This window comes from Dama dama, chromosome 30 (assembly GCF_033118175.1).
Source record: "Dama dama isolate Ldn47 chromosome 30, ASM3311817v1, whole genome shotgun sequence".
NCBI classification, from domain to species: domain Eukaryota; kingdom Metazoa; phylum Chordata; class Mammalia; order Artiodactyla; family Cervidae; genus Dama; species Dama dama.
The window spans coordinates 39,323,084-39,346,908 of NC_083710.1; the positions used below are offsets into that span (position 1 = coordinate 39,323,084).

The window sequence follows — 23,825 nt, forward strand, 5'->3', positions numbered from 1 at the left end:
TTCCCTCAGGCAGCCCTCCTGGGGCCTGCGGTTGCCTCCCTCCTGCTGGCACCAGTGCAGCATGACCTCTGCTCATGGCCACAGGTGCTGGGGACAGTTATCAAACCCCGCTCAGGGGGACACCGGGCATCCTCACACCTGTTCCTGCATCCATCCACACACACACACACACACACCTGTACTTGCATCCATACATATACATACACACACCTGGACATGTACATACAAACATACCTGTGCTGCACACACACCTGTACATGTACATACACACCTGTACACACATGTGCTTCACATGTACATACACATCTGTATGCGTATACACACGCCTGTGTCTGCAAACACACGTATACATGTACGTGCACAGCTGGGCATGTACACACACCTGTGCACGTACAAACATGTGCATGTACATACACACCTGCTCCTGCATAGGTGTATGGACACTCACAACCTTCCCTGGAGGGCTCCCGCTGGGGAGGGGGAGCACAGCTCCCCATATCCCACGCACATCGGGGCCCAGGGCTGCCCGGGGGCTGTGCCCTCGGCTCGCCTGGCCAGCCGGCCTAGTAACGAGCCTGTTCCCCTGCAGGTTAGCAGTCTGAAGCGATGGGCGACTGGAGCTTCCTGGGGAGACTCCTAGAGAACGCCCAGGAGCACTCCACTGTCATCGGCAAGGTCTGGCTGACGGTGCTGTTCATCTTCAGGATCCTGGTGCTGGGGGCCGCGGCCGAGGAGGTGTGGGGGGACGAGCAGTCGGACTTCACCTGCAACACGCAGCAGCCCGGCTGCGAGAACGTGTGCTACGACCGCGCCTTCCCCATCTCGCATGTGCGATTCTGGGTGCTGCAGATCATTTTCGTGTCCACGCCCACGCTCATCTACCTGGGCCACGTGCTGCACCTGGTGCGCATGGAGGAGAAGCGGAAGGAGCGCGAGGAGGAGCCGCCGAAGGCCGCCAGCCCGGCCGAGGGGCACCAGGGCCCGGCCCCGGTGCGCGACGACCGCGGCAAGGTGCGCATCGCCGGCGCCCTGCTCCGCACCTATGTCTTCAACATCATCTTCAAGACGCTGTTCGAGGTGGGCTTCATCGCCGGGCAGTACTTCCTGTACGGCTTCCAGCTGAAGCCGCTGTACCGCTGCGACCGCTGGCCCTGCCCCAACACGGTGGACTGCTTCATCTCACGGCCCACGGAGAAGACCATCTTCATCCTCTTCATGCTGGCCGTGGCCTGCTTGTCCCTGCTCCTCAACGTGCTGGAGATCTACCACCTGGGCTGGAAGAAGCTGAAACAGGGGATGACCAGCCCCTTCCGCCCGGACACCCCTGGTTCCAGGGCGGGGTCCGCAAAGCCGGTGGGGGGGAGCCCCCTCCTCCTGCCCCCCAACTCCGCCCCGCCCGCCGTCACCATCGGGTTCCCGCCCTATTACGCGCCCTCCGCCTCCTCCCTGGGGCAGGCGTCTGCCCCGGGCTACCCCGAGCCGCCCCCGCCCGCGGCCCTGCCCGGGACCCCCGGGACCCCCGACACCCCCGGAACCCCCAGCGGCGGTGGCAACCAGGGCCTGCGCGCGCCGGCGCAGAACTGGGCCAACCGCGAGGCTGAGCCGCAGACTTCGGCCAAGAAGGCCTCCCCGCCCGCGTCGACGCCTCCTGCAGCCGCGACCCCCGCTGGGGGCCCCCAGCAGTCCCTTCCGGAGGGCGCGGCGGGGAGCTCGGGCGACAGCGACGGGGAGGGGGCGGTGACGGCCGTGGAGCTGCACGCGCCCCCCGATCCCCCCGCAGACCCCGGCCGGTCCAGCAAGGCCAGTAAGTCCAGCGGCGGCCGGGCCAGGGCCGGCGATTTGGCCATCTAGCGGCGGCCCAGCGTCCAGGCCCAGGGCGTTCACCGGCGGGTGGCGGCCTGGAGGTGGGAGGGGCTGGAGCGGGCGGAGGGGGCGAGCGAGGGTCGGGTCCGTGTGTCAGTGCTTGCTGTTCCTAGCGCTGTGAGGTAGTGGGGGGCGCATCCGAGACGGGAGGGGGCACAGGGGCCGGGGGCCTCCAAAGATTCTCCCAGCAGCCTTCGAGCCCGGAGCCGGGCGGCCTTCCCGGAGATGCTGCGGCCGGGTGGAGGCTGTGGTGCCTGTCTGCTGTGGGAAGACAGAGGGTCTGCATCACTTCAGGTTGGGGCTACGCCCCCCGGAGCCTTTGGACCGCCCAGCAAGTCTAGAAGCTCTTAGCCTTATCTCTGTTTGAGACTTTAACTTAGAGTTGAATTATATTTGGGATATTTGCCAAACCGTACTAAAAAAAGATTCCATACAGTCACTGAGTTTCTGACAGGTCTCTGAAGCCCAGGACATCAAACCACACCCTTCATGACAAGTGACAAGCAGCCACCCAACAGGGGCAGAGATGTGGCGGGCAGGCAGGAGAGCCTGTGAGAGGCGGACCCTTGAGATAAGTTTGAATGGCCGAGGAAACTGAGTAAAAGTGTGACAAGTATGCCTTAGGTATTTATTTTTTAAATGGCATTTTGTGCTTTGATCTGAATTGTACAGATATGCCTATTTTTCCCCCATTTACTATCTTTCAGGAAAAATGAAGCAAATAGTCTTGTTAAAATGGATACTGATCAAGAGAGTGCACATTTGTCCTTTACATACTAGTAAAGATTTGAACTTTAAAAGAAATTCTTCGACTTTATGAGTCAGTTAATTACTGTGAGAATGTACCTTATACAACTGAAGCCAGCGTTGGGAAATCTCTAAGTACAGTTCAAATGCTTGAAGTTGTGAAGTTTTTGAGTGGGAGGTTAAAAGTTAACCACTGTTGCCAGAAAATTTATTTATACAGATGAATCCATGACCTACATTTTTTTAACAGTACAAAATAAAACTCTTCAAGTCTCCTGACCATTGTTTGTGGGTAGCCTGTTTGCTTTTGGAGGTGTGAGTGACAGTGTCGTGGTTGCCTACATGGGTGCTGGTTGGGATGGGGCCATGAGGTGTCCACACTGTTCTGCACTGACCGCAGAGGTGGGTTCTGTGCACCTGCGGCTGGAGGACAGCACAGGGTCCCAGTAGCTCCTTGTTTACAAGCCAGTGAACAGTGGTGATGCTGAGCCCGGTGCTTATCACACCTTACCTCGAACCTCCTCTGCATCTCATCAGTCCTTGTCCCAAAAACTGTACCTTGTCCCACCTGGTTCATTTTTTACTAATAACTTTACCTTCCTGATAATGTATGTGGGGCCACACTCCACAGCAGACTGTGTTTTATATCATAAACAGTGACCCACTGACAATATGATGAAAGGATGACCATGTGGAGCTGGCTGGTAGTGCCTGCTTGGAAGGCGCATCCCTTCTCAACCTCGCTGAAGGCATGGTTAAGAAACTAGCTCTTTAACCATTAACGCAACAGGAAAATCTCCATCCAGCATGTCTGCACAGCCAGGTCTCCGAGACTGCCTCCATTACTCAGATGATTTAATCTGGATGAGACACAAAACAGCCACCAGGAACCCTCACATCTTGGAGTTGACCCATTTGGCAAACCCAGCTGAAGCTGGAATGGTCCTTCCCTGTTCCCCTGTGTTTTAGGCCTCGAGATTCGCTCCACTCACCCTCTAAGCTTTGCCTTGGGACACTATCCCTGATGAGAAGTGATCCGTGGCCTCCAGATGGAGGGGGTGGGACCACAGGAGGCCCGAGGGCCAGGAACGGACACCCTGAGACTGTCCTGCCCAGCTTCTGTCTTGCTGGGTCCCCCATGGGTTGAGGGAGGGGCAGGATGGGCAGAGCTGCCTGGAAGGGGCACCCCCTCATCCCAGCCCCTGCACTTCAGATTGGGTTCTGCTCACATCTAAACTTCCTCTGACACAGGTTGGAGCAGTGGAGGGTATGGTTTCAGAGACACTCTCTCCTGGCCAGGCTGGTGGATTCCTTCTGTAAAACCAACTCTACTGAGACAGACCTCGAGTTTGCCCTGAGTGGGCCAAAGTGCCACCAGCTCTGGGGCTGAGCCCCTCATCCATGGGCTCCTGTGCCTCTACGGTCACCTCTCCTTCAGCTCCTCCCCCCAGGGCTCCACACTTCCACGGAAGGGGACGCAGGTTCAATCCCTGGTCAGGGAACTAAGATCCTACAAGCTGCGTGGCAAAAAAATAAATAAATAAAAGTTTAAAAAAGAAATAAATGAAATGAGGCTCCATGAGTGAGATTAAACAGAAACAACAGAAAGCAGAAATAGACCTACAAGGAATTCAGATTCTAGACTTATCAGAGTATAATTGAATTATGCCTACTATGTTAAAAGGCAAGGTTAATAATAAGTGCAGAGAACAAGAAATTATAACTAATGACCAAACAGGAGTTCTAGAAATTTTAAAAAATAACAATAGTTGAAATTTAAGACAACAGATAGATTTAACACACAGCTGAAGAAATACTAAAGGTACAGTTGAAGGGATGACCAGAATGCTGCTCAGAGAGTCACAGAAATGGGAAGCACGAAAAAGAGGTTCCATGTCATGAGGACAGAGAGGGAGGGTCCCAGGTATGCCTAATCAGTAACCAGGAGGACAGGGAACAGAGAGGAGCAGAGACAATATTTGAAAAGCCACAGCAGAGAATTTGCCAGGATTAATCGAAGATCCCACCCATAGCTTCAAAAGGCCCCCAAAAAGTCTATACCAAGATATGTGATACTGAAAGTACAAAGATCAAAGCAGGAAGAAAAATGTACAGGACATTTAAAATCCCACCACCCAGAGATAAATCTTTGCTAACATTTTGATTTTTCTATAGATATTTTCTAAGTGATCATATTTATTCTGATTTTTTCCCTACTATATTACGAACATTTCTTTAGGTTAATACATTTTCTTCAAATTCATAATTTTAAAGGCTTCCTGACTTTCCACCATATAAATTTATGATAGTTTGTTTAAGCAGAATCTATATGTTGGACATGTAAATTATTTCCAATTTTTTACTCTTTTAAATAGTGTATGTTGTACATAAATCTCTTCCACATCCCTGTTTCATTAGGACACATTCGTAGAAGTGGAATTACTGATCAAAAGACAGAAACCACACTGAGACTTGTGATGTATCTGCCCCTCTGCTTCCCAAAGAGACCAGCACTCCCATGGGAGGACATCTCCCCGCCCAAGATCACTCTAGCGAATTCCGGACAGCTTGGTGGACACACTTCCCAAATTAACCAACTTTCACTTACACATGGATCCAAAGCCAAATAACCCGATGCTGCTAAACTAGTAAAAGGGTATCAGTTCCTACACTGTGTGGGGACTAAAGTGACCCAAGTCCCTCAGGAATGTTAAAAATACGAGCATTTGAAAACTTTTCAACTCTTTCAAAATTTTGCCTCCCTGTTTTCCAAAATGACTGTGCTTCATTCACTTGAACAAAACAGTTTAAAATGCAGTCGTCATCTATTCTGTGCCTCCAAGAGCCAAGCGGCTGTTTATAATAAAGGTGGTCTTAGTTCACGCCGCATGACCAAGGGCATTCAGCCTCTAATCACAGCCGTAATCTCGCTTTCACATTCTCTCTGGCCCATCCTACTTGACCCTGCTTATTGAAGCACTTTCATTGTGCTGGCTCAAAGGACAAGAGATGAACAGGGACAAAAGTGAGGTCTGAGGGTTGTGTTTATGCTTGTCCCCTATCCAACTCCTCTGTCGATGAATAAACTCCCTGGAATCCAGCCAAGTCACGTGATGGAAAACTGATTCCCAAAAAGCATTCCTGGTGCTTTTTTAAAGCATTTCAATCTGCCCAGGTCGAAAGAGAAAGCTCTGACTGCTCACAATAGGAGCACAGCTAGCTAGGTAGCCAGCTGTATCTGCTAGGGTTCCTCCAATCTCCTGTGAAGGGATGGATAGTTAATGTTTTAGATGTTTCAAGCCAGACAGTCTCTGGTGCCACTGCTCAGTTCTTTTGCCACTGCTTAAAGGCAGACTCTGAGCCCCTGTGGCCTGAGTGCCCCGAACCACCCCAGTTCCCCAGAGACCCAGGGAATGACCTGGCTGGCAGGCAGCAGCTTCCCCTGGTCCTCACCTGACTGTTACCTCCAGGGTCCCCTCCAGCCCTGAAATTCTTTGAATCTGTCACTAGGCTTGGCATTCGGCATTTGGAGTTAGGCTGTGCCATGTTAGCTGGTGTAGGGGTTTGAGGGTGAAATTGAAATCCCATTGGTATGCAGAGATGGACCCCTGCAGCCCCACGGTCTAGCTCTTAGATACGCCCTGTTGGTCCTTCTCTCTCTTCTCCTTACATGTGGCCATTCCCAGAGTCCCTGTCCTTTTCTCTCTTCCCTTTAGAGTTCTCCTGAGAGCCTGTCCACACCTAGTCTGATCTGTGATCAAGGAGGTGCCCCTTGGTCTTCAGGGCCCCACCTGGATCCCAGATGGAGCACAGCCAAAGCTGACAGAGGGTTGGCCAGGGCTGGACGCTGCTCCCGATGGGCCTCCTTCAAAACCTCAGAATGACCACCAGCTCCCTTCCCCTCGATCCCAAATTGTGTCCCCTCTTCAGCCCGTTTCTCTGCTAGCAACTCTCACATTTGTTTCTGCCACTTGCTCCACTCGACTGTGTTCTCTGCCTGCAGGCTGGGCCCTGTTCAGCCCATCTGGAACAAAACCACTCAGATTTATATTTTAAAGCTCCATTTTAAAGTCACACACCTACTTATAAACCATCTGTGAGTCCCATTTAAATAAAGCTTTGAGGCCACACAATCCAGCTCCAGCTGTTACTGGCTTTTTGGGGCACTGTTTCCCAGCGTGGACTCTGCACCTGCACTGAGGAAGACCACCCACAGTACCCACTGTTCTCCCAACTCAGGTCCTTCCTCAGGAACTGCTCCTCTCAGTCTCTGAGAGTTGAATGTCTTCTGTCTTTCCCAAACCACTCTTGACCCCAATTTCAAGTCCAACCCCTCCAGATGTCTCCCCACACCACCGAGGTGGACGGCAGCTCCTTCAGCCTCCTTGCACCGCAGCCCTGAGTTTGCAGCCCTCTCATCCCCTGGGTCACGTGTCACCCAAAGGTGGAGGTGCGCCTGCTGGTCTCCAGGCTCCCTGACTGCTCTGTGACCATGCGTCCCCTGAATCGTCTTGTCCACTGCTGATGTCAATCAATACTGACCACGTGAAGAAGAGTGGGTGAGGGAATGGTGCTGTTTCTACCGTTCCTGGGGAGAATATCCTTTGTGTTTGGGGGCTGGGGTTTTGTTTTTTTCTCTTTTAAGTCATTTCACAGACTGGCACAGACACATATTTTACAGGCGAGTCTTAATCTTAACAAAATCAGCAGCAACGAGTAAAGTACAAGGGAGGGAGGCCTTTTCCCAATGACCTTATGCTTAAAAAAATTTAAGAAGTCATAGTAAACTACAGAAATAGTTTATGTAATCAACAATCCTCAGAGGAACTACATAAAAAATACTTATGCTCTATCAGTGCAAAAGCGGAATATGAATGTAATTGTATTTATATACCAGTTATATGCACGTATGGGTAAGGACCACGTGGGCAGAATGTGAATACTCCAAGAGGATGAACTTTCAGATATATTTGTTGTATTAAGATGTTTCCCCCTTATGGGAAAAATTTAACATTCTTTATTCCTTTCACAAAATAATCTGGCCCAAAATATTTTTTTAAGTCTAAAACAGAATATTTACCAAAAAGAGAATTGTCCAGAAAGCCATTACTTACACATCCTAACTCCAAAATGTAGTCACTTTCTACCACCTCTAAAAAGCTCTCTGGAATCTTCTTTGCCTCCTCCCCTATTTCCTGCATGTTACCACGTGTGTCCATTAGCCTCTCCCCACAGGGTCACTGAGTGGCTGTGGCCTTCTGTTGCATGCTGACTGAAAGCTTGACTACATGATTATTTCAGAGATTCGGTTCAACAAGGTGGAGTTCTGGGCCACATCACCAGACTAGGGGAGGAGAAAGACAAACGGGGATTTAAATAAACACCTCTTATTTCAGAAGGTTTGCTTTTTCACAAACATCTAGATTTGAGAGCTTCTATAATCTGTCCTGGTGATGCTAGTGGTAAAGAATCCAGCTGCCAATACAGGAGACTCAGGTTCCCTCCCTGGGTCAGGAAGACCCCTGGAGAAGGAAATGGCAACACACTCCAGTATTCTTGCCTGGGAAATCTCATGGACAGAGAGCCTAGTGGGCTACTGTTCGTGGGGTCTCAAAGAGTTGGACCCCACTTAGCAGGGACCCACATAATCTACCACAAAGCCGATTTCAGTTACAAAGGAGACCTGCTTCTTTCCTGACTCTTACTCTCCCGTGTCACTGGAAATGTCCCCCATGTTGCCAGGGGGTAAACCTGGTTCTTTCTGGCACACCGGGTCGTTTGTGTGTGCATATGTGAATGTGCCCAACCAACAAACACAGGACTTCCAAAACGTGGGGCCTGGAGCTGCTTCACCAGAGCTTGACAGAACACAGTTTTTTCACCCAAAGGAGTGAGCTCAAGTGTACCCAGACAGGTCCCCAGACAACAGCTAGTACTTTAATACAGGTTGTTTTTTTTTTTCTTTCAAGTTCTGGGGGAAGGGCATGATTTTCTTTCTGAAGCTTGTCAACTGAAATTTTGTAAGAATTTTGTCAGTCAACTTCCTGTAATAACAGTAACAAGGGTTGCGCTTCAGCACCCACTGTGCCCAAGCCTGGCTGCAAGGCCAGCCCCTCCTCTGTGGGTGGGAGGCGGGGGCCGGCCCGGTGATGGGGGTGTGCAGTCTACAGGCACAAAAGACGACCAGAACGGAACCAGGCGGAGAAAGATGGACTTTGCAGAAGGGGCAGCAGGTGTGGCTGACCTAAGCCATCTGATGGGAAGCGACACTGCGCGGATGCCCTGTCGCCTCTAGAGGATCCTCTGTCTGCCGACTGGGTACAAACCAAGGCCTCCCCGGCGGACTTTAGAGAGGCTGGTCCTCCATCCAGGCCTCTCGAGTCGCTGCCACTTCTGGGTCAGCAACCCCGTTAAAAAAAGAGCGATCAGATGTTTAAAAAGATTGTGTGGAAACCGTGCCAGCAGCGCACTCAGCCCTCCCCCCCGCGGCCTGCTCTGAGAAGCCAGTCAGCTCTGTGGCCAGTCCGGGCCACACCAGAGCCAGGTGCTCCGCGTACCCGGGACCCTGCGCATCCCGGACCCCCAGCGTTCGAGACCCCTGTGTATCCAGGACCCACCCTCACGCATCCGGGACCCCCAGCATCCGAGGACCCCACGCCCGCTCTTTGGCGCAGAAGCAGCCTCACCCCCGGTGCAAACCATCCTCTCGCCGGCCGCCTAGCGCCTCCCAGATGGTGACTCTACCCGGGGTCACGCCTGTTGGAGCCTCGGCCCCAGGGACCCCGAACACAGCGCTTTGTCCACCGCTCAGCCAGACTTGGACTCGGGGGTCTGCGGAACCGCGGGAGAAAGGCTTACCCCCTCCCCCACCCCCACCGCTCACTGAGCGGAAGACAGGGGTCCCGTGTGACCGCGGGGGCTCCGCGAGGGCTGTTGCCCACCCCCGCCCCCTGCAGCCGCAGGTGCGCCCTGGTTGGGGGAGGGGCGGCTGGGCCCCACGAGCAACTCTGGACACACCTGGTTCCTCTCTGGGGCGAGAACACGACCTAGGTGAGGAAGGGGCGCACCTTGACTTGGCACAAAAATTAGCTAATTAACTAACATTCACGCTCCAGCTGAAGCTCAAGTGCATGTGTGCTGAGTGGCTCACTCCTGTCCTCTTTTGAGATCCCACAGACTAGCCCGCCGGGCTCCTCTGTCCACGGGCTTCTCCAGGCAGGAATAATGAAGTGGGATGCCATAAAGATGACTCTTAAGTATGCAACCATGGTGGGGAATGGGGGTGGTGGGGACCAGCTGCTGTCGCCAGGATGGAGGGAGACTGCCCACCCCACCCGGTTGGACCTGGTGCGCCCGTGGCCTGCAGGGGGCAGAGGTGGGTGAGGGGCCAACACTGAGGTTTCCTAGAACCCTGGCAGCCTGAGGCCTGAAATTCAAGAGGCGCCAGCCCCTTCCCTCCTCTCCCTCCGCCGAGGCCCCACACCGATATGGCAAAGAGAAGGGATGTAAAGGTAAGGGTGCAGGTCCTGAGCTAGCCCGGCAGAGACCACCGGGTCCTGACCCTCCACCTCCAGTCAGTGCTCCCTCCCGTCCTGTCCCTGGGCCCATGTCTCCCTTTCCTTCAGTCACCTCACTTCGGGGAGTAGAATCACTCCTTGACAAATGCACCTAAGAGGTAAACTTTGAGAACTTTTATATCTGAGCACATTCTGGTAGTTTGAGATAACGAATTCCAAACTGGAATAATCATTTTTTGTCGGAATCTTAAAGGCACTGGGGCATCGTTTTCTAACTCGAAGCACTGCTGTTAAAAAGCCTGACACTCCCACTCCCTAGCCTCTGTTTGTGGGTTTTTTTGGATTTTTTAAAAAATTCTGCCTCTGGGGAACCTTTTAGAATCTTTTCTTCACATGAAGATTTTTTCCCAGCAGTGTGTCTTGGTCTGAATCCCTAAAGTGATCACTCTGTGGGCTGGGGGCCCTTTCACCTGGGGTGACCTGCTCCTCCTTCCTCCCCTGCACTTTATTCTTTCTGTAAGTCTGCCTGTTTCACATTGCACCTCCTGAACCTTGAGTTTTCTTCTCTTACTTTGCCTTTCTTCATCTTCTTGCAGGACTTTTATGAAAATCTTCTCAAACTTGTTATTTACTTGGTATTTCCAGTATTTTTCATTTTCTTGTCTGACATTCCTTTTCCATAGCCTGTTTATTATGTTTATCTTTTCCTGAATATCACTTCCAGTTTTCTTCCTTTTCCACTGCAGTTCCCCCTCCCCCCCACCTTCCTTTTATTCTGATGTCCATCTTCCCTGTTGAAAGCTTCCATCCTTGCTCTAAAACAAGAAGACACCTGACAGCAGGCTGCAGACACAAGTAGAGGCTCCTGCCAGGTTCAAGGACAGCTCACAATGCAGTGGGATCTCTGCCTCCCATCCTGGGCTAACCTGCTTTCCAGAGAGGCCGCCTGTAGCCTGCCCTCCAGCCTTCTGGGCGCCAGACCAGGTCTCCCTCCAGCCTCCAACTGTCACACATGGTGCCTGAGGCCCTGGGTCTCACCCTCCCCTAAACCTCCAGACTCCATGGGTGTGGGGAAAGTGCATTGCAGGAGAAAGGCTTCTTTCACAGACTCTTAAACCACATACTGGGGCATCCCTGGTGGCTCAGATGGTAAAGGATCTGTCCACAAAGCTGGCGACCTGGGTTCGATCCCCAGGTCAGGAAGATCCCTTGGAGAAGGGAATGGCAACCCACTGCAGTATCCCTGTCTGGGACAGTCCATGGACAGAGGAGCCTGGAGGGCTATGTCTGTGGGGTCACTTTTACACCCAATCTTCAGGCGATCTTGCTCCTCCAATTCTTGAGATGCTGGGGCATAAATCACTAGCTCTGTTGGATATGTTCAGCATCTGGACACCACAGTGCAGTGACTGAACACGTGGTGTCTGGAGCTGCCCGTGGGAACCCTGGTTCCATAACCTCCTGGGTGCTGAGCTCACTAAGTTATTTGGCCTTTGTAAATCAGTTTCTCCATCTGCAAAGTGGAGTAATAATACAGCTACCCCACAGTGGCTCATAGAGACGGCCATTTTGCAACCCACAGCCCAGATCTGGCCCACAGCCTGTGTCTATATACCCTGTGGGCTAAGAAAGGCTTTACATTTTTAAAAGGTTGGGGTGGGGGCGGGGGGAAGCACCAAAACTATTAAGAGGCTCACAAAGCCTAGGGGACTTTTCTGTAAGTCCAATGGCTGTGACTCCACATTCCCAATGTTGGGGGCCCAGGTTCAACTCCTGGTTGGGGAACTGAATCCCACATGCTGCAACTATGACCCAGTGCAGCCAAATAATTTTTTTTAAAGAGCACCTCCCCTCAAAATAAAATACATGAAACCGAACAGATTAATTTTGCAATCAACTTTGATGATAGTGAACAGACTCTGAAACCCAACTAAGCAAGGTGGGCGCTCCCCCAAAACCTTTCATCCCCCTCATTGTAGCTGTTAGGAAATCTTATTCTCAATTGTATTTGAATATTGTCAGTAAAAAATGTGTGGCAATTTGTTTTCTAAGTACCTACACACTGTGCTCCACATTGCCTAAGATATTGATCCTCTGGTCCTATTTACATGGGTTTGCTGACCTCTGAGCTTAAGAATGGGGGAAAGTATTAGAGATGTGAGAGGAAAAGGTCTGGAAACAGTGAGTGGATAGAGCAGTGGGTGGGGGGCAGGTACCTGCTCCAGGTGGGGTGTGGGGCTGTTCGTGGCCCCGTCTGTCTCCCTACCTTCCAGAATGTCCTGCAGCTCAGTCTTTACTCCTGCCTGGGTATCTGCTTACAAAATACCTGTTCTGTCAACAGCAGCAGCTCCCAGATGACTGGGGTAGACCAGAAGTGGCCAGCATGGGTGAAGGAGCACACTGCCTGCAAGATGACCTAAACTGGGCCCAGCTGCACCCCTTACTGAGTCAACACTACTCTGTGGGCTTTCCCACAGAAAGGAGGCTAGTGACTATTTAGCTTATCCCCACGGCCACTCTTGAGAAACAACATCCTCAAAGTCATGCAAACAGGCAGAGAAAAGGCCCATCTCAAATGAGCCACACGCCCCTTGGTTACAGCAATACCTAAAGACTGTGTCTGTAACAGTTCACAGTTCTCTGGAGCTCGACGTAAGTGAACGGGAGACTCCAGTTAATGAGTCCTTCCACAAACGTAGGCTTCCTTAGTTTCCCAAAGGCAGGCTTTCAAACTTTGAAAAGCATGTTCCAATACACAAGTACAAAACAATTTTCATAAGAAAAATGCCTCTATTGGCTTCTATTCAACTCTTCCATCTCTTCTAAAGGAAATGTTAGTGAGGTTTTGACTGTAGATATTGGGTTTTGAACCCAGCTCTCTGGGACCCACTCCGAATCTACTAAATGAACCTCCCAGAGACAGGTCAGAATCTGCATTTTGGGGGCTTCCCTGGTGGCTCAGATGGTAAAGCGTCTGCCTGCAATGCAGGAGACCCGGGTTCGATCCCTGGGTCAGGAAGATCCCCTGGAGAAGGAAATGGCAACCCACTCCAATACTCTTGCCTGGAAAATTCCATGGATGGAGGAGCCAGGTGGGCTACAGTCCATAGGGTCACAAAGAGTCGGACATGACTGAGCGACTTCACTTCACTTCAGTGACTTCTAAGTATTTCTATTTTGAACATAACTATGAACCACCAAACCTACATCCCAACTCCCTCAGCCCTCATAGACGGAAGGTCACAGGCAACCAGCAGCTCCAGAGAATGCAGGGCTGATCAGACTGACTCCTAAAGATGCAGACCAGTGTTCAGAGGTGAACCCAAAGCAGGTGCTCTTTCATGGATGATGGGTCATGCTTCCCACAGGTCACGTTCTAGGTGCTTGACTTTAAAAGTGCTTACAATCAGTAATTCACTCAACAAATGTTTATGAACACCTTCCCTGTGCAGGGTTTTTGCAGGTGCTGGGGGTGGAGCCGGGATGCACTCTCACCTCTGCCTGTGACCTTATCTCTGGTGAGACACTTGCTCCTGCCCTGCGGCCCCCTCGGGAACCTGGTTGAGGGGGGTGGGGGGCATAACCAAGGCAGGCAGCCGGGAAGCCAGTAACACAGTATGGACCTGGCCTGGCCTATAATCAGGGTCAGAAAGCTGGGCTAAGAGCAGTCTGTATAAATTACTTGACCTGTGTATTAAATTTTATTGTTTAATACAGGTGATTGTGTTTGGTAAGGCCCATGGCTCCATCTTATTTTGGCATTCCATCACACTTTCCCTTCTCCCCAGGTAGACCACACCTTTTGAGCAGAGGTACTGTGTTCCCAGCACCTTGCTTAGGTCACCTGAGAGAATAATAGTCACTTGAGAGTGTGTGTTGGATGAATAAACAGCTCTGGGACATAACATGAGCCACTCGAAAAAGGCTTTTGAGCAGAACAGTCATGCTACAATATCTGAGGAAAAAGGAAAATAAAATCAATTGTTCTTAAGCTTCAGAACTCAATGATAGTTCTACAACTGCCACTGTATTTATGCCTGTTCCCTGCCATTTTCAGTAGGCAAATTTTACAGAAAGCTTTCAGCTACCTCTACCCAACTGAGCAACACGAGAAAAAAAATACTAGATGTTTCATTGAATGAAAACAGTAGATCTGCCATTACTTTTATTACAGATCTGCAATCCCTCATCAGCAACTCTGAGACCCCAAGTCTTTTGTACTTTTGGCCCTGTTGCACAGCATGCAGGATCTTTGTTCCCTGAGCAGAGATCAAACCTGTGCCCTCTGCACTGGAAGTGTGGAGTCCTAACCACTGGACTTCCTGGGACGTCCCATGGCACATTTTTTTTATTTTTGAAAGAAAATTCTGGATTCTAAATCCCCAAGAATTTCTGATGAAGAGGTACAGTATATTTACAGTTGTATAAACAAAAAAGAGCAACTGAAGCTTGGGGCTGCACACTACTGCCACCTGCTGACAGCAGCTTAGAAGCACAGATATAATCAAAATGGAAAACTTTGACTCTTGCACACAGGGCTAGGAACAGCACACTGGGTGACTTAAAAAAAAAAAAACACACACCTGAGATTTTTTTTTTTTTTCCCAAAACCAATTGCTATGAAATAAATCCTCAGTGGATGAAGCAATATATTGGATCTTATGTGTTCCATGCACATCACACAACCTAGAAGCTGTTACCTTAGTTGCACGCGGTTCCACAGTTTGGTATCGCCTCTGACTCACCAGTGCTACCTGCCTCTCTGGGCTCTGTTACAAATTGGTCTGGACCACAGGTGAGCAGGGATGCCACCAAAATGGAACCATTAAACTAACCAGTAATGGCTCCTGACCACTTGCTACAGAGCCATGAGCAATGTCAAGATTACAGGAATCTAAATAAACCACAGGTGGTGGCTGAAGTCTATGAAGTCTATGCAGACTAGATCTTAACAGTACTATCAGACAATTTCCAAGTATCCATAATCTTCTCTGCTTTAAACTATCATGGATATATTCCCTAGTGCTCCTCAGTTCAATATCCTTACAAGTATATCTTGTTCACCCTCAAAATTGTAACCTTTGGAACCCTATCTTCATCTTTTACTTTCTCTTCCTAACTACCATAGTTCGCAGTAGCTCTCTGGCACAGAGAAAATATGAACGAAGATCTGTGGTTTAAGTTTTGTGATAACGAATTTCCATATGCTAAGTGTACCTCTGATGGGTTATCTAACAGGATTCATAAAACTAGGTCTAATGCCCTTTGTGTTCAGGCTATTTTAGGAAAGATTGCTCCACTCTCCAAAAAATCATGTTGCTAAATAAATCATATGGATGCAAACATAAATCTGCAAAAATTTAATAAAAACTCTTAAGTATAATATTAACCATACTTAATTTGAAATTCCACAGTCAGAAATCCAAGGCAAAGCCTTCATTTTACAAATAAACTGAGACCCAGACAGAATAAAGGACCCGGTCCCTTATTTATTCCCAGAGCTGACTGCTCTTCCCCTGGACCCCAGCAGGATCTACATCTGCTTCATTCAACAAAAACAGGGACCTCCAATGGTATACCCACAGGGTGTGTGGGCCCCTCTGGTTCTATTCCTAATATACACTTGATTCACAGATTAAATCTTAGTTTCTCTTTTGTTCTTTTATCTCAAAAGGTCTAAATTCATGGACCGTTTAACTCGGTAATGAATTAGGACATTATGTGTCCAGATATTAAGAACTTTCTCTTGTCCAGTATCATTTTCAGGCAGTAACCGCAATTTACTTGCAGTACCCCTCTAAGATTTAGCTTCTAAGTAATGGGGGGGGGGGGGGGGAGTACAAACTGAGACACCATTCTAAGTGTTTCTACTCAGACTGACACAATTAACCTGTTCTGGACATCAAATTCTAATTTGTAAGATTTTGTTAGTGGTATCATTTTCAAGCATGCTATATACTCAGGAATGGCAAAAAAAAAAAAAGTACTTAATATTGGGGGGAAAAAACCATTAACAACTGTCTACCTCTAAGAACACAGCAGAATGGAATAACTGAAATCCAAAGAACTGCTCTAAAAATGAGTATGGGGCTTACTGAGGGGGAAAATCCAACTGTATTATAATTTAATTAAAGAAATTTACTCTCTAAAAAATGTTTTCACATACTTTCGTGATCACATTGTTTGAGGGAAACAAGATGACGGTGCAGGCAGTGTTCACTTGGGAACATAAGTGATACCTGTGTAATAGTACATTCTGGAAATAACTGGAAAAATAAAAGTGTAAATTTTTATAGTGATTTGAGACTGCAAAACATTTAAGATCTCAGGTTAAATGGACCAGTATTAAGAGTAGTACAAACCAAAACTGTACAATGTTATCAGTTCTATATCACTGTGACCCTTAACATGGTGCACATACAACCACCCTAACCGCAAGCCACAGTCGCCCAGGACAGAATGAGACCCCATCAGGAGGCAGTAACAGACGTGTGACGCACAACACAATACACAGCCTCCTCTCCCTGTCTCAGTGTGTGTAATCCGCTGGTAACAACTCCACACAGCAGAAAAAAATTAGGTACTATTTAAAATAATGTACTGTTATGGCCAAAAGAAGAGTTGAGTTTCTTGCCTAGAAAAGTCCTTTAATATCTTACATTACCCAATACAGTCAGAAGTCTAGGTAAAAAGAAAAGCGTTAATGAAGATTCAATTTTGCATGGGAAATTCACTTTTCTCAATATGAATAAAAACTTTTTCATTAATTCATTTTAAATGGCAAAATCTTCAGAACAGAAAAACAGAGCATCTGCAACAGCAATCTGAAGGCAACAACATTATAGTTATAGGGCACTGTGATCAGAACCACTGAGGAGCAAAATGAACTATCATTTCATTGCCCCTTTCTCACGGTCATGTAGGACCACAAACCAAGGAGGTCCAGGAAGCAACAAAATGTACTCCAGGTGAAGTGGTTTCACAAAACAAACAGTCCTCACAAAATAGGATTATTTTCTTCTTTTGCCCCTGAGAGTCAAGTTAACCAGTCCTTGGACTGCAGTCAAGACAGACAGAAGTTCTAAATCCTCAATCGTATCAACATCAGAACTATGCGGACATTTCTGTTGAGAAAAGAGGGAAGCCTTTTTCACAAGAAAGAGAAAGAAAATAGCAAGACAAGGTGCTATGAATAGTGGGGCCACAGCAGGATGTATGGCATTTGGTAAAACACACATGAGGTGACATTTAGGGAAAACGTTATTGCTCTGGGTGGAATACAGCACCAGCTCAAAGAATAAAAGATGGTTAGAATTCATCTCCTTTAATCAACATGTGTTTATAGGAAAAGTGCTTAAAGCCATAGTTCTTAAAAAGGTGAGGATGAGAAAAATTTTGTATTATTGTAAATGTTACCTACTTCATTAAACAATGAGCAATCTGTATCTATTTAAGTAATATCAGATTTGCTGTCAATCTGACTATCAAATCCACAAATATAAAACCAGTTAAGGGACAAAAATGTTATTCAAACTTATAAAACAAGTTAGAACCTTATAATTTCTATGCCAAAAATATTTCTGTTAATTATTGCTTAAATATACAGCTGAATACACTCATGAAATTTCCCAAATCATGACTGAGGAGACGTTTTTCTGAACACTAACATTTATCCCAAGGAAGAGAGAAATGTTTAAGGGATGTACAGACACTGCTTAACCACTGTGGAAAGTAGCCCAATTTCCCCCAGTTTTAATAATGAACATCACTGTAGTGACTCAGGAACTGGAAACAAGACCATGTGATCACAATCAAGCTCTATGAAGTCGAAGCCAAAGGATTTCTTCAAGATAATCACAGTTGGCACTTTCTCAGTCTAGACAGTAGGATTTTATGTAAACTTCCTTGTTCTAAAAGAAAAGGTCTGAATGGATAAATCAACATGCAGCAGTACAAAGCTTTTTAATGCAATCTTCTATAAGAAGTAATTAAAAAAGCCAAACAATCTAACATGGAACGTGATTTCCTTCGAGATACACTTGATCCATTAGTCTCCTTCTCTGCCCTCCGATCACCTGAACTGGCAGAGTCATTGTACTGCTAATCCTCAGAGTGAAATGGCTCCTATCTTATTTCAACTCACTCTTTTCCATAATGACGGTCTCAGGAGTGGCATTTCTGAACGTAATTTTACCTAGCATGAGGGCAGGTACAAAAATTCTCATAATAAAGTTTTAAAGCTACAGAGTCCTATCCAGGGACCCAAACGTGATCTGTGTCCTCAAGGGCAGAGGAAAAACAATGCTTATATAGTGAAGGGGCACTTAGGGTTGATATAAAAAACAGAATTTTATATTTTCATCAGATGTTTTCACAAAGAAAATGTCTCTATGATGTATTAACATCATCCTTTATATGTGTGCGTGTACACAAACGTACACACATACACCCACACACATATATATACAAGTGTGTATATGTACCTGTGTGTGTATACATAAAAAACAATTGTTGTTTGGGATGCTACGGAAAGCCACAAGTGAGGAAAGGACACCAAGGTTTTAACACGGGGAACAGAGAGGTCGGCCTGCAGTATGGACTCATGTAACAGTTCACCATCATCCACACCAGGATCAATAGCATTCCCTCATCTCTTTTTGGTACAAAAGATGGTATCTCTCTATATAAGCTTGTACGGCTTTAGGAACTAAAGCATAAATCAAACAAACAAAACCCCCAGAAAAACAAAACAAAAACCCCAGCCCATTAGTTTACAGTTTATTTTAAAAATTCTGAAAGACACTGCAAGTTCTAAACTTTTAGTAGGTGCTCCCCACACACAACCATCTGGTCAGAAACCCAGCAGAAGAGCCCCCTTTCCAGGAAGCTTTGCAACAGCAGAGTGGTGCAATATGGATGTTTCTTACTACAAGAAAAAATTATACATGGCACATTCTCATTCATATTTTGTAATGTAAAAAGTTACAAACATACCTAATCAAATAAATAATAATAAAAAAAAAAAGAATTTGAATGTATTTGTAAGTATCCTAAAACCACTACATAGAATAATGGCAACTTCACTCACAGATTATTTACATGGTAGTACCCGGTGTGGGTGCACTGCTACAAAACCCAGAACAGGAGAAGTAAACCTGAAATGTTTCCATAATGAAGATCTAGCAGCATGACTGCCTAACGCTGTTATCCCGACTGCTTCTGAATCCTTCCTTTTTTTAGTCTGTGTCTTCATCCAGTTCGTAATTGTCTTTATCATAAATATCTTTTACTAAAAGAACCCGTACAAGCATGTTTTCCAAGGTGTTTCGGTCCAGTGAGGCGGACGAGTACCAGACAGGGCTGTCTGCAGAGCTAGAGCATTCTGGTTGCAAATAAAAAACATCCATTCTCTGATTAAGATTCTGTGGACTTTGGAAGAAAGAATAAAGTCAATTTCACAGTATATATAACAAAATTCCTCACAACTTACTTTTTTCTTTCAAGAATAACTCTGCTACCATTACCACATTACATGGGCAGACCACATGCATGATTAACTACATTAAACATTCTATCACTTGAGACATTCTGAAAGTTAATTTCTATAAAATAAGATTATTTTCCCAGCATAATTTAAATTCTGTATTTCACCGAATCCAAGATACCATTGATAGAAACATTATTTTTAATCTTATTTTAATACTGCCATTAAACAAGTAAAGCACTGCCAATTATAATTCTTCAAGATTCATCCCAGTTCCAGAGACAGAATAAAATATGACTGAAAGATCCAAATACTGGTATAGCCACACAGGGCTACCCAAAACCACCTGAAATACTAATTAATAAAAATAATCATCCTAGAGGTGACATTACTGTTTTTATGGTTCTTGACAGCTAACCTGGGGACAGTTTATAAAACTGATTACCTAAGAAAATACATGTCTGAGTTCATGTTTACCTTTTAAAAATTAGAGGGTGCATATATAAAATAATGAACAAGCATAAAATAATTTGTGATCTCTAAAAATTTCACTGGCTACAAGAGAGACTCAAAGTCCCCAAACCTTACAGTGTTTACTGTCTGACCCTTTACAACAGCAATAATTTCCTTAGTAGAGAGCAATTTCTTAACATATGCTTAGGAGATACAAGCTGGGTGCTTTATAATAACAGGACTAAAAATATTATAATTGAAGCAAGAAAAGAGAAAAATTTTAAAAAGGATCAATGAAAAAAAGTCACCTCTTGGTAATGATAAATTCACAGCACCTAACTGTTATTACCATTTAAAAAAATCAAGTATCATAGCAACCCACTCCAGTATTCTTGCCTGGAAAAGTCCATGGACAGAGGAGCTTGGCGGGCTGCAGTCCATGGGGTTACATGACTGAGCATGTGTACACGAGGGTGGAGGGAGATGGGTTGGTAGCAATAAAGTGGTAGAACTTAAAAAAAAAAATCAAGTATCATAAACACTCACCTCTTAGATAAGTAGCATTCAAACATTTTCACAGGACATCTAGAAGGATTGGTTGTATTTTCAATTTGTTCAAATACTGGCTCATCATCTTCATGTTTTCTTTTTCCAGTAGTAATTTTATCTTAAGAAATAAAAATCACATAAACTCTCTACGACCAGCCTTCAAGAAAGGTGACCCGACTCACTGTGTTCATTCCCACTGCTCTTACACCAAAGGACGGGACAGGTTGTGCTCAGAGCCAGAAGCTGTGGCTTCTGGTAATTCCTAATTTTAACACGACCTGGGCCGTCTTATCTTATGGAAGCGACAGTCCTTGAGTTCTTAACAGGGGACCCATATGGCCTCTAGTCAGGCAAGAAGCAGCTATCCCTGCCACAGCCAATCCCAAACGAGACCGGTTACACTACCTTCACTATCTGTTCCGCACAAGGAAGACACCTGGTACCGAAGACAGGCTTTATTTTCCATGGTTAAAGGGTTTTTTTTCCAGTGCCTAAACACAGTGCCAAAGGAAAGCCGTAAGTGCTGTTCCACTGTTTTCAGGCCAAAATACTTAGTGTTAAAGTAGAACAGGGTGTTCAGAAGAGCTACTGGAGAGTGTGATCCTAGCTGTTTTATCCTCCAGAGATAATCTTCTTCAACTCGAGAAAATATTGACCCTTAAATAGAGAGAAATATTTTTAAAGAATTATAATAAACAGTTTTCCTGTAACTGTCTAGGAACAGATAGTTAACTCAAGAATAAACCTAATCCAATCCTCCATTCACTCCAGGGCAACTAGAATGAATTTCAGCATCCCCTACTCGGCTCCAAAACAACACAGAGCCAGAACCACAACACACTACACAACTAGACCCTGGGGCCAGGCCTAGGGTCTGCTCCTGGTCTTCCAGGTGACGAGCAGACTGTGGTCAGAAGGGGATTTAAATCTGCAGAAATCCTGGAAAAAAACAGGTCATTTCCATTCAAACAAGCTTTCTTTATATATCTAAAACAGGTTTCTAAGAAAAATTTATATCAGAATCTCTACTAAAGGGCTTCAGAAACAAACATCCAGTTTCTTTCTTATTCCAGAGAAATTGAGTCACATTTATTACAAAGTTCTTCATAAACACTAGTTATCAATCACATTCAGTTCTAATTCAACAAAGGACAATCTGATGCATTCATGAATAAGTACTCCCTAATTTAAATTATTTCTTATTTTTAGCCACACTTTCTATAGAAACAAGGAGATCCCAGCAGAAAGTCATTGCCATTGTATTTAAAAGAGCATTACCGTCTGGAAGTATGCTTGGTTGCCAACTTCGGAGTATCTTATTCAATTCTTGCTCAAATGTCTGGTATCCTGGATCAATAAATATGTTGTCTTTTCGATTACTACCACACAAGTACTATTAAAAAAAAAAAAAAAAACAAACCTTGAAGGAAAATCAACTAATTGTATATCACTTATACTCTTTTATTTCCTAAGAAAAAAATAAACACCTTATGTCTCTCTATTAGCACACTTATAAAATGGGAAATTATCTTTATCTATATACTTAGAAAACGAAAGAAACATAAGTTACCAATTAATCTGTTCCTGAAAATACTGCAAGCTGAGGTACACACCTAAGAGCTCAGGATGTAAGAGTTTGAGAGCCTTTAGTCTGTCAGGTAAGAACAGAGCAGGTGGCTCCACTGCTACATGCAGGGTCCAGGGGATGCAGGGTGAGGCTCGGGGCAGGAGTTGGCTTCCCACACCTGTGACGGCCTCACAGAGCGGTCCGAGAGGCTCTCTATGCTCCATTCTCAAGTCAGTGCAAACTTATGAATCTTATCGCTTCCTATGACAATCCTTAACAGTGAAGGTTGTTAAAGAATGATGTAAACACCAAAGTCCATCTCCAATGAGTAAAAATAAAGTATAAGGGAAACATGTGACAGGCGCACAAAGCCTGGGAGGTGGGAACCAAGACCATACACAGCATGAGAGTGTCATGTGTATAACAGGGCACGAAGACATGGAGGGCGAAAATGAGTCACTGAAGATGCATGTTGTAAATCCATTAGAAATCATCAAGATGCATAAAAAATACCAATGGTGGAGGTAAATGTAACCAAAACTGTATGCAGAGCAGCTAAGAAAATCCTTTACAATTCCCTAGTATTTTCAAAAAGGTCAGTTTTCATTCCAATCCCAAAGAAGGGCAATGCCAAATAATGTTCAAACTACCATACAACTGCTCTCATTTCACATGCTAGCAAGGTTATACTCAAAATCCTTCAAGCTAAGCTTCAACAGAATGTGAACCAAGAACTTCCAGATGTACAAGGTAGGTTCCGAAGAGGCAGAGTAACCAGAGAGCAAATTGCCAACATTCATTAGATCACAGAAAAAGCAAGGGAATTCCAGAAAAACATCTACTTCTGCTTCACTGACTACACCAAAGCCTTTGATCATGTGGATCACAACAAACTGTGGAAAATTCTAAAAGAGATGCGAATACCAGACCACCTTACTTGTCTCCTAAGAAACCTGTATGGGGGTCAAGAAGCAACAATTAAAACTGGACATAGAACATCTGACTGGTTCAAAACTGGGGAAGGAGTACATCAAGGCTATATATATTGTCACCCTGCTTATGTAAATCATATGCAGAATACATCATGCGAAATGCCAGGCTGGATAAATCACAAGCTGGAATTAAGATTGCCAGGAGAAATATCAACAACCTCAGACAGGCAGATGATACTACTATATGGCAGAAAGTGAAGAGGAACTAAAGAGGCTCTTAATGAGGGTGAAAGAGGAGAGTGAAAAAGCTGTCTTGAAACTCACCATACAAAAAACTAAGATCACGGCATCTAGTCCCATCACCTCATGGCAAAACAAAAGGGGGAAAAGTGAAAGCAGTGACAAGATTTTATTTTCCTGGGCTCCAAAATTACTATGGACAGTGACTGCAGCCATGAAATTAAAAAACACTTGTTTCTTAGATGGAAAGCTACAACAAACCTAGATAGCCTATTAAAATGCAGAGACATCACTTTGCCAACAAAGCTATGGTTTTTCTAGTAGTCATGTACGGATATGAGAGATGGACCATAAAGAAGGCTGAAAGCCGAAGAACTGATGCTTTGGAATTGTGCTGGAGAAGACTCTTGAGAGTCCCTTGGACTGCAAGGAGATCAAACCAGTCAATCCTAAAGGAACTCAACCTTGAATAT

The 23,825-nt window shown here is 46.0% G+C and overlaps 2 protein-coding genes and 1 non-coding gene across 12 annotated transcripts in view; 2 read left to right on the forward strand and 1 right to left on the reverse strand.

Moving 5' to 3' along the window:
* The first annotated feature begins 606 nt into the window (after window positions 1–606).
* Window positions 607–1,851, forward strand: GJA3 (gap junction protein alpha 3). Its single transcript, XM_061133693.1, has one exon. It carries the CDS (start codon window positions 607–609, stop codon window positions 1,849–1,851), a length of 1,245 nt encoding a protein of 414 aa, XP_060989676.1.
* An 11,223-nt stretch (window positions 1,852–13,074) lies between these two features.
* Window positions 13,075–13,147, forward strand: TRNAC-GCA (transfer RNA cysteine (anticodon GCA)). The gene has a single exon. It is a non-coding gene; the product is annotated as a tRNA-Cys (tRNA).
* A 5,745-nt stretch (window positions 13,148–18,892) lies between these two features.
* Window positions 18,893–23,825, reverse strand: part of ZMYM2 (zinc finger MYM-type containing 2) — a 61,633-nt gene continuing 56,700 nt past the window's right edge. For all 10 annotated transcript variants that reach the window (XM_061133360.1, XM_061133361.1, XM_061133363.1 and 7 more), the window contains 4 exons: window positions 21,892–22,006; window positions 21,019–21,270; window positions 20,611–20,731; window positions 18,893–19,556 (listed from right to left, as the gene is read on the reverse strand). In XM_061133360.1, coding sequence (XP_060989343.1) covers window positions 19,364–19,556; window positions 20,611–20,731; window positions 21,019–21,270; window positions 21,892–22,006 — 681 coding nt within the window. In that variant the 3' untranslated portion in view covers window positions 18,893–19,363. The remainder of the gene's footprint in view (window positions 19,557–20,610; window positions 20,732–21,018; window positions 21,271–21,891; window positions 22,007–23,825) is intronic.